Raw genomic sequence first — 11324 nt, 5'->3', positions numbered from 1 at the left:
AAGGATGGGCGTCGACAACAAATCGATGGTAGAGTTGAGAATCAAGAAGGAAAAAAATGACTTTTCAGGTAGCAACCCATAAAACCCAAAAGACGCGACTGTATAGTGATTTTCTTTGGAGGATTTTTTTTGGTTAATGATGCATGACAAAGGACAATTAATAAGTTAATTAATAAAAAAAATATTAAAAATTACATAAATACACCACTTATATTTTCAATATTACAAAAAATCTCAATTCTCTAAACATATTACAAAAATTCCAAAATATACACAGAATGCTATGTATATGTCGACTATGTTATATATATTAATAGGGAGAGAGAGTAAAATAATTTAAAAAGTGGGAGAAAGTATAATTTCTTCCAAAAGGGTTGGTATTTCTGTTATTTATACTTAAATAAATAGATGATAAATAAATAAAAATTAAAAAAATAACTCAAAAAATCCAGAAAAAAATAATTATATTTGCTAATCATTGAAGCATGCCACATCAGCATCCTCCAATGATCCCTATATATATATATATATATATATATATATATAGAGAGAGAGAGAGAGAGAAAGAGTTATAGGTCAAATACATCATCAATTCCGTAAAGTTGATATTAATTTGCATTTATGCACTTCAACCAAACATAGCTCATTTTAAACACCTCATGTAGGCTTTCAATGTGTCATTTTGACACCTTTTTGACAACCAATAAAATAAATTAGGAAAGTAATACATCGCTGACGACGTTACAAACAACAAATTAAATAATTACATGTGAAATTTTAAGTTTTAAAAAGTTACAATATTTTAAAATATTTTACCCCCACCCCCGTAAGATCGTCTTCTCCAACACCTCTACATTTTTTTTCGTTTTTTGAAGAACAACCTTCGATCCTCCTCCATACCTTCAAACTTTCTCTATATCCTAGAAAAAATTTATTTGAAGTTATTTTTTACACTCTGTTCTTTCTTAATTCTCTCTTCTATCTCAAACAAATTCTAAAACAAAAATGAACCTATTTTTTTATCACTCATTAAAAATGGACATATAAGTATTCTTTTTCTTCTTGTGAAATTTGAAATTTTAGATTGACAATCTCAACTCATATCAAGAAATTTTTTATGCCGACATCAACATCCATTATTTTTTTGCTAATTCCTTTCAAGAAATTCTAGGATTTGTCCATAATTTACTATTTTTTTAGAAAAAAAATCAAAATCATTAGTAAAGCAAAAGGGAGAAGTTGAACAAAACATTAAGAAGAAGACTTCATCCTCCAAAGAAGCATTGAGGACCTCAATTTTATTTATTTTAATTTTCTCATACATATGTTTTCAGACAATTTTTTTAATTAATAGATTTCATTCATTAATCAAAAAGTGATTCATTACATAATCGGTTAGAAGATGACCATCTACCTCTCATTTTTGCTACCTATGGACTATGCTATCTATCTATGCAACTACAGAGTTTCGAATAAACATAATCAAATTACAAATTGACAAAATTTACATTCTCCTATGGAAAATGATTCAGCAGGTGTAGCTTGTTCTGCTACGAAGCTTTATTCCTTCCTTGAATGCGCAGGTGCATGGCTATGTCATGATAGGTTTTGGTGGCATCAACTCTGCCATTCTGGAATCTCATAGTATTCCAATCTCTGTAAATGCTATATACCACCACTACAGTTACACAACTAATTATCTCAGCGAAAGCAACTCTTTTTTTTTTTAATCTATTTTGTATATTCATTCCACCTCTTGATACCATGTACCTACACATTTGTTAGCTCCCATCCATGTAAGTAGTTTACTTCATATCTTCTTGCTGTAAAGACATCTGAAAAATAGATGGTCAAATGTTTCCACTTCTTGGTCACAGAAGATACAACTCATAGGAACTTACACTCTAATCTTCTGAAGCCTATCAACTGTAGCTACTCTCTTTTATACTGCAAGCCATAGGTGGAACTTAAATCTAGGACGTACCATCTTATGAAGTATGATATTCTTCCATGCCATCCTAGGAAAGTATGATATTCTTCCATGCCATCTTAAGCAGCTGAGGCTGAATTGCTTTATAAGCTCTTTTGATTTTGAATTTGTCACCCTGCACCAAGCTTCCCCGGGTATGATATATTGACCCCTCGTAGAAATGTTGAGATATGAGAAACTTCCCACTATAAATGATTTTCTTCACTACCCAAGCTGCATTCTTGGGACTTGTTAGGTCCTATAACTTGGTCTACTTTATGTAGTAATAGTGCACCCATCTAATCCATAGTATATCTTTTTTCATGAAAATAACCCATAAATACTTCAGAATGGCTGCTTTATTCCACAATTTGAGATCAATAACATTCAGGCCACCTGCAGTTTCTGCTTGACATATTTTTTCCCTAGCTACTAATGCCTTCTTGGATAATTCACTTTGACCTGTCCAGAGAAATGACTTGTACACTACTTCCAACATTTTAATTATCTTTTTAGGTAGAACAAAAATTTAGGCCCAGTAACTTTGCATACCAAACAAAATAACCTTTATAAGCTGTAATCGACTAGCATATGATAACAGTTTTGCTGATCAACAGTTTATTCTAGCAGCGAATTTCTCTACTAATGATAGGCATTGTGAAATAGTCAGTTTCTTTATGAAGTGGGGCACTCCCAAGTACTTGAAAGGCAAACTTACTTCCACATACCCCAAACGTTGTAGAATATCAACTTTTAGATTACCTATAACACCTGCCATATAGATGGAACTCTTTTCTATATTGGCTTTCAACCTAGTGACACATGAAAATTTATAAAAAAAGTCTTGAAGCAATGATATAAATGCAATATCAACCCTACAAAACATTAATAAATCATCAGCAAAACACATATGGATTAGACCAAATCTTTTGCATCTTGGATGGAAGCTGAATTGTTTATTTAGAGCTATCTGTATCATTTCTGTATGTAATATTCTATGGCTATAACAAAAAAATATAGTGACATAGGATCACCCTATCTCAACCCTCTTCTATCCTAGAAAGGCTTTGTAAGACCCCCATTTAGCATCAAAGAATAGGATATTGTAGATACATACTTCATTACCCATTGATAAAATTTTGAGAAAATCCCAGCTCTGTGTCATGGCTTGCAGAAAACTCCATTCAAGTGTATCATAAGCCTTTTTTTATCGACCTTTAGTACACACCTTGGGGATATCTATTTCCTTGTGTACCGTTTGAATAGATCATGGCTCAAAAGTATGTTGTCTGATATGTTCCCCCTCTATAAATTTATATTGTGACCCTCCAATTATACCATTCAATACCTTTTTTCATTCTGTTGGTAAGGATTTTTACAACCACCTTATACATGGTTTTACAATAAGCTATAGGTCTAAAGTCCTTCACTTTAGTAGGTGAAGGTACTTTAGGTATTACGGTGATTGAAATACAATTCCAAGCCTTTAATAACTTGCTTTTTAAAAAGAATTGCTTCACAATTTTATAAACCCTTCCTTTAACCAGTTCCCAGTTAGTTTTAGAGAATTCAATAGGGTATTCATCTACTCCTGGGATCTTATTATGTGGCATATATTTTATATCTTGCTTTATCTCCTCTATATTCACCTCTTCTATTAGCACCAGTTACTTGTCTCTATTTAGGCAGGGCCCTTACTTTACCACCAGCGAATCAAGACAAGGCAATTACTTTGCTTTCTGCCCTATAAGTGATGTGAAAAATGAGAGAAATTTATTTTCAACTTCCTAAGGATCAGTAATTTTTACCCCATTATCAATGTAGACTTATGAAATAGTGTTGTGAGTAGTTCTGATTTTCAGCTGAGCATGGAAACACTTTGTAATTGCACCCCACATTCAATCCAACATGCTCTAGATTTTTTGTGTCAACACTTTCTCTTTTACTAGACTCCACTTTTGGACATGCTCTAGATTTTTGTCTCAACACTTTTTCTTTTACTAGACTCCACTTATGTATTTCTACTAAAATAGCTTTATGTTGATCGAATAGTGACTGATCAAACAGTTGTGTTGTAATATGTGCTTTTACTGTTTCTAGTTGTTGCATTTCTTGATTTAATTTTTGATCATAAGAGGCTATGTAAGCATTCAAGCTCTTTAGTGTTATTTTCAATTGTTTCAGCTTATTCTAGATAATCATGATTGTATGACCCTCAGTAGGTACTTGCCATACTTGATTTAATATCTCTTGAAAGTTACGATGCTCAATGACAATGACATATAACCTAAAAAATTTTGGATGAAAGCTAGCCTTCTACATATACCGGGTCACAACAGAGAAGTGGTCAGAAACACCTGGCACCATGTAATCTACCTCAGTATATCCAAACTGTTGTAACCATTCAAAATTTCCAAGTACCTAATCTATCGTGCTATATACTCTATTAGTCCCTTGTTGCTTGTTGCACCAAGTGTAGAGACAACTGTTTGATCTAAGAGGAGTAAGTTGTAATTTGTCAATCATGTATTTAAATCCTTGTACCTCTGAATTTGTAATTGGTTGCCCCACTCTATCATCTGTAGTTAGTACATTATAGAAATCACCCCTGAGTATCCAAGAGTCTTGGACACCGGCACCGATGTGCTATAGCTCATGTCATAGAGTAGTTTTTATAGCTCCTCATTTCTAGCATACACCATAGTGATAAAAGCTTTAAAGTTGCTATCCAGGTTTTCTATCTTTCAATGAACATACTATCATGCATTTGTAAAATATTCACATTAATATGTTTCTTCCATAGCTGTCATATACACCCATTTTCACCATAAGGATAATTATAACAATGATCCCATTCTTTAGCGAATTTGGTCATAAATAATTTAGCTTTCACCTTCTTTATTCTAGTTTCTAAACAACTAAAGAACTCAATCTTATTCTTTCTCAAAAAGAGTAATACCTCTTTCTGTTTAAAGGGTTGATTCATACCGCTCATATTCTATATGAATATAATCATGGAGGCTGATAATTAGCAGTAGGAACTGGCCTTGGTGTTCTGGCATTAACCTTAGTTGCTTTAGCAAGTAGTGAAAATAGATTACCTTGGCTTATTTCTGGTGCTGTTCCATCTTGTCTACTTGAAGAAGGAGCACTTTCCTTGCTTGGATTTCCTGCATACTCTGCATTAGTTTGAGGGAGTCGTCCATCTTCTCTTGCAAGCCATGCTTGTATAATTTTTTTCCTTCTTCTACCTTGTTTCATTTGCTTGGGTGATTCTTTGAATTCCTCATCCTCCTAGATTAGTTGCTTTGGATCTCACTTCATTCTGTAGTCCTTAGTGTAGTACCCATATCGAATGCATTTGTTACAGAGATTGGTCCTCCAATCATTGTCTACCTCTTTCTGGATTATTCCTTATAGAGCTTCAATTTCTATGGCCTCAGTCAGAGGTCGTGATATGTCAACCTCCACCACCACTCTTGCACATGATATATGATTTATATCAGTAGTGTACTTATCAGTGTATAGTAGTTTGCCCATTGCACTCGCTAGTTTGCTTAGAGCCTCAATAGACCAATATCTCAATAGTAATCCCAGGAGATTTTCCCATAATGGTATAGTGGTAATTGCCTCTTTATCAAACAAAAAATCCACTGCCCATGGCTTCAGTATGAATGGCTTGTTATGATAAGCATATGGTCCTTCCTGCAACACTTCTGTTCTATCCTCCATCAACTCAAATTGGTATACATCATAACCCCCATCATTATACAGTATTTGGGGTTTCTTCACAAAGTTCCATACCGTAGTGATAGAATTATCCATCGACTTCTCATGCAGAGCATCACCTAATACATAACCTATGGGAGCATTGGACCAGTAATCATCGCTTGTCTTAATGTCCTCCAGTGTAATCTTGATAACAATCTTCCCATCTTGTTGATTTAAAGGTTTATAGCTCAATGTCTGACCGTTTCCAATTGCCCTATTGCGTGGAGAGTTCCCTGAATTCTAGTCATTTGGTGGTGGATTATCCACTTTCGAGCTCATAGAAGCCCTCACATTTGAGAATTGTAATCATCTGGGTAGGGTTGCTGTTGTAATTATAGGTTTCTTCCCATAAGAGTCATCCAGTTAAAAACTGTTGCATTTATCTTCAATTTCTTTCTCCAAAAGTTAGTAGGGAGATAATTTTATGCATTTTAGTTACTGGGTTTCCATTGTCATCGTCTTCTGAGCTTCTTTGTTCCGCCGCGTTGCCATTTCCAGTGCACATTATCCTACCTCAGCTTAGCCTGCGCCGATGACAAATTTTATCTACTTTAGAATATTAGAGGAGCTACTCAGACTAATTTTTTTTCTTTCACTTTTTATGTTAGTGTTAGAATAAATATGAAAAAAGATTTCAAATAAATTTTTCTATAAGAGATAGAGGATGTTGGGAGTACCATTAAAGAAACTTGATCTTGAAAAAATGGTGTGAGTTAGTTGGTTGAAAAAATAGAGAGAAAGAAGAGAAAAATAAAGTGAAAATAGGCTAAATAAGTCTTCAAGTGCTTGAATTTGAGTGTATTACACTCACCACACTATGTCAGCATAAGTGAATATTGGTGTCAACTTTAGGGGACTGGTGATGTGTTTGGACTTATTTATATGCTTATTACCAACATACCTAGTATAGTCTCACAAGTGGTATTTGAAAAGGGTGCAATGTACGCATACCCTACTCCTAACTTAACGAGATTGAGAGGTTTTGGTAGATCCTTGACTCAAGAAAATTATTATTATGAACAGGTTTGAAGAAATGCGAGATTCAAAAGTTATGATGAAAATATGAAGAAAGAAGTATAGACAACAAAAACAGTAAAGATAACCAAAGTAAAAGAAACAGTAAGAGCAAACTATAAACTATTGATAAGAGAACACATATGAAAAGAACTAGTACCGACTGCTTTTCAGAGGGACCAAGTTCTTAACTATGAGTAATAGGTAGATTGACAAACAATTAACATGGAAAAACCTCCTAACTCAAGGAGTAACCACCAGGACCACAGATTCACTAAACGTCAACACAAGTTTTTATAATTACAACTTAATAATTAAAGGAACTAACTGCAACACCTAGACACAAATAGTTAGCTATAATTGTTTCAACTAACAACTCTCCCAAGAAGCCAAACTCACTTCTTGTTACAAGCCTTATCAACTCAATCACACCAGCTACCTTAATAGAATAGCTATAACTAAATAACTAAACTATAACACAACTCACAAAAATCTTTACCTCTAACAGTGATTAGAAAAACTTTACAAAATTATGATTTATTCATTTGACTTCAATGGATGCACACTTGTATGTTCTCATACTACTTGAGAGTAATTCTTTATTTGGGTGTGTAGTAGGTGTTTCAAAATTGTGTTGATCTTCTTCTTATATAGAATAAGGCTCCATGGTGTTTCAGTTTTGTACAAAGAGAAAAACCTCAAGACTTTTTCTTTATTGACAAGGACACAATAATTATATTTACTATAAAATAAAATATGTTAAATCCTTGTGTAATTTTATTTTTTATAAATAGCATATTTACCATAAATAGAATCTTGAGACACATAAGCGTATTTTCTTATCATCAAAACTGTTCAAAATCAAGAACTTCAATTCAATCCTTTTAGGATTCTTTAATTTTTCTCTTTTTGATGATGACATACAGCTATTCATTTTGTGTTCTTTCTTTTATGCACTATGCCTGATACTTTACCCGTACCACTCTACAAAACAACAGTAGCAAAGAATCAGTAACAAACTTCACTCCACAAAGCAACAATAACAAAGAATATTTTTCTCTTAGACATCTATAAAAAATAACTAGAAGAAAGAAGATGTATCATAAATAGAGTGCAGCTTGTAACAAACCATTGAAGCAATAGAGCCAGAAGAAAAAAGAACACCACATTAAATTCTAAGAATATTATCTATTCGAAACATTAAACAACCCAACACACACAAGAGATTAGCATAAAGAGGTAAGCATCGTAAGCACAAATTTAATCCAACCTTTGGCCCAAAACAAAAACATTCAGAAATTAGTTACAATCTAAAAACAATGAAATTGTTTATCAATAAAATCGAGACAATCAAAATAAGCTTAGTATTTAACAACAAAACAACTTGGTTGTAACACCCTAAAATATCTTCCCGGAATGTCACACGGTGCTTAAGGCTAAGTAGCCCCAAGCTAACCCTTTGAGCCTGTTACTACATATAATAACTTATTTCGAGAAGAAATAAATAAAAAACTGGCACCGTCATATCAAATGATAGAAAATACGAAGAAAATACTAGGTCCAAACGATTACAATACTGGAAATCTCAACATACTAACAATCTGATAACTAGTCTGACAAAGCCTCTACAACTCAAGTATACTAGAGAACCATTGGGACAGGTCCCCAACTGAATCAAACTGAACTGAAAGCAATAACATGTCTACTAAAATATTGAAATGTCTGAAGATAGGTCCTCGAACTATGAGGACTCACCACTATAGAGATGTAGACAAAGGTACTCGGAAATCACTGACGAGGCTAGGACTGAGCACCTGGACCTACATTATAAGACAATGTAGCACATAGATGTATATGTGGACCAGCACTTGGGAATGTACTGAGTATATGGGGGTGTATGCATTTACAGAAAATAGTATCCATATTCTTTAATCAAATCATGCATGCAAATATGAATGACTCACATAGCTTGAATACGTCTACAATATAAAGCTCATAAATCATGTAGAATGAAGCATGTAACACAAATCTCATAAGTCATTATACTTTAGCTTTAAAATCTGAACTCTTCTCTTATTTTCATTTCTCGTAGACTAAAGATACTTTCAAACTCATGCATATATCTCATGGAGAGTAAAAATTCTTTAATGCTCAAGAACTTAGAACTCTTTTAAACTCAAGACACTTAGAACTCGGAATTCTATAACTCTTACTAGTAGAGAAAACTACTTTCTTCTTGGGAAAATTTTACTTCAAGAAACTATTTTGAAAATTTTACTATTAGGGAAAATCACTTATCTCAAAGTTTAGGGAAAATATTCTATCTCAAGGGAGGTTCTCTTAACTGACATAAACCATGCGAGCTACATAGAGTCCAACGTCTTGTCCTCCTAAGAAAGAAATCTCACATTGGGGAGAGGTGTCATACTCTTACCCGGGAGTATAACCTCAACTCAGTGATCACTTATCTCAGCCTTGGACCCATAAATCTCAATCCTATGGTGGCACATAGTTTGGGGCTATGAAACCGCAGTAACTTACCCAACTCGGTGCTAGATACTACTTCATTTAGTTAGCTACGCACATCTCATGGAAATTCACTTTTAAATAATCTCATGGTTCATATGAACCTAACTATAAAATCCGTAGTCTCATTTAGTAAAGTGGATTTCAAAGCTACTATGACCATTAAGGTCAAAACTTTCTCAATAATCTCAAAGTACTCAAATAATGGGTGCTTATAGCACAAAAGTTCATAAAAACTAAAATCTCAAGTAGGGTTTAATGACCCATAATCAAATCTCAAGTTAAGACTCATCAAAATGCATACTAGATATCATATGGACTCATAAATCATATGGAAATCTGAATTTTACAGCAATTTGTCCCAAAATCTCAATATACTCATGTACTTCAATTTCTAAAACATTGGAAAATGTCAAAATGTTATGAATATTAATATTGGGTATGAACCCACACTTCAAATTCATAGGAGAACTCATAAAGTCATGTATCTTTGTAATTTAAAACATGTTTTGGGCACAAGGATGGAAGAATTGTCCTTGTTCAGACCCCACATACCTTAGATTATGAAACTAGATGAACAAGCTTGCTTGAAACTCTTCTTATTACTCTTGGAGAGAGGGTTCTTGAAGCCTTGGACATGGAAAACTCGAATCTCAACTCAATTTGTAGAATCTATGATGAGTTCTTAAATTTCTTGGAGAAGGGTTTTGGATTTGCTCTTGAGGGAGAAATCCTAGCTCTTGGATATTTTGGGAGATAATGAAGTCATATGATTCATTTTGAATATATCAGGGTATTTAAAAGGACAAGACCCAAAAAATCCTTTTAAAAAAGACTTAAAAATACTGAATGGGATTTGGGACGGTCGGAGTGACGGTCCATCACTAGTCTGACAGTCTGTCAGATCATCCGTCGCACGTTAGTTAGAAAAAGGCCACACTACATTTAGTTGCGACAGTCCTAGCAATGGTCCATCGCTATCTTGACGGTCCTCATCTTGGCCATCGCACTTGTGCTAGAAGAGGGATTCATTGCCTTGATTGCGATGGTCCAGGCGACGGTCCGTCGCAAACTCAACGGTCCGTCAACCTGTCCGTCGCACCTATGCGGTTCCGACAACTCTCAGTAAAATGGCCATAACTTCTTACCCAGACACCGGATTTGGATGAAATTGGTATCGTTGGAAATATAATTTAATTCTCTACATGACAAAAAGTTGATATTAGGCACATTCAATTAAGGTTAAAACACTAATCACTTAGAAAGTCTCTTCTCAATCTTTTAGCGATGAAATTACACTTCACTTGACACGATCTAAGGCTCAGACTACGATGAAACTTTTGTGGGGTATTACATTGGTTAATAGGGCTTAAGAGAAAGAGGGGGGGCCTGGATCTGGGAATAAGCTCCGTAAGGAATTTTTTTATTTCAAGATGCTTGCTCTACTGCTTTAGCATGCCATCCTTCACAATGTTCACTTAGGAAGCTATAATATCTTCCTTTAAGCTTGCAATCCTCGCTCTTAGCTTGCCAGTCTTTCATGTGCAACATCTAAATCCACCATTAGATGAGTCACACGACTAGAGGCTTTTTTTTCAACAGGTTTATTTGTCAATTAGTTACATTCTTCTAAGGTCTTGTTGGTGATCCTGTCATTTTTAGAAGCTACATTCCTACCACTTAGTGGCACCCCAAATCTTTCAGATACAATGATGAGTAAATATCCTTTGGCTCATGAAGACCAGTCCTAGCATATATTATTATCTTCACATATTTTATCATGAAAGCAGAGAGGCTTACTTTCTTATCCTTCTCTGGGGTATTCATGATCCCCATATCCCTAAAATATCTTCATTCCTTCTTTTTTCTCTAGGCAACACTTTCTTATTCATAATCTCAAATAAGATCTTATGAGCAGGAATTATTTCATCTTTTAATACTTTTCTAGGAATTTCCTCACTTTTTTCTTGATAAATTTCTTTGTAAGAAAACACATTTCATCCATCTTCCTTCTGTATTCCTCCAATCTCTTAGCAATAAGTTT

The 11324-nt window shown here is 34.1% G+C and overlaps 1 protein-coding gene across 1 annotated transcript; it reads right to left on the bottom strand.

Moving 5' to 3' along the window:
• Positions 1-5383: 5383 nt before the first annotated feature.
• LOC107876410 lies at positions 5384-6245 on the bottom strand. Its single transcript, XM_016723339.1, has 2 exons — positions 6180-6245; positions 5384-5980 (listed from the first exon to the last, which is right to left on the bottom strand). Exons 1-2 carry the CDS (start codon positions 6243-6245, stop codon positions 5384-5386), a joined length of 663 nt encoding a protein of 220 aa, XP_016578825.1.
• Between the last annotated feature and the right edge of the window lie 5079 nt (positions 6246-11324).

Source organism: Capsicum annuum, chromosome 7, assembly GCF_002878395.1.
Source record: "Capsicum annuum cultivar UCD-10X-F1 chromosome 7, UCD10Xv1.1, whole genome shotgun sequence".
NCBI lineage: Eukaryota > Viridiplantae > Streptophyta > Magnoliopsida > Solanales > Solanaceae > Capsicum > Capsicum annuum.
Note: the sequence above shows the minus strand (reverse complement) of the source record. Positions and strands in the feature narration are given on the sequence as shown.

Excerpts from the sequence above, each read along its gene's own strand:
- LOC107876410 (XM_016723339.1), bottom strand. The coding sequence starts at position 6,245 with ATGTGCACTGGAAATGGCAACGCGGCGGAACAAAGAAGCTCAGAAGAC. Across the intron at positions 5,981-6,179 it reads ACGATGACAATGGAAACCCA|AATTCAGGGAACTCTCCACG; the intron begins GTAACTAAAATG and ends CCAAATGACTAG.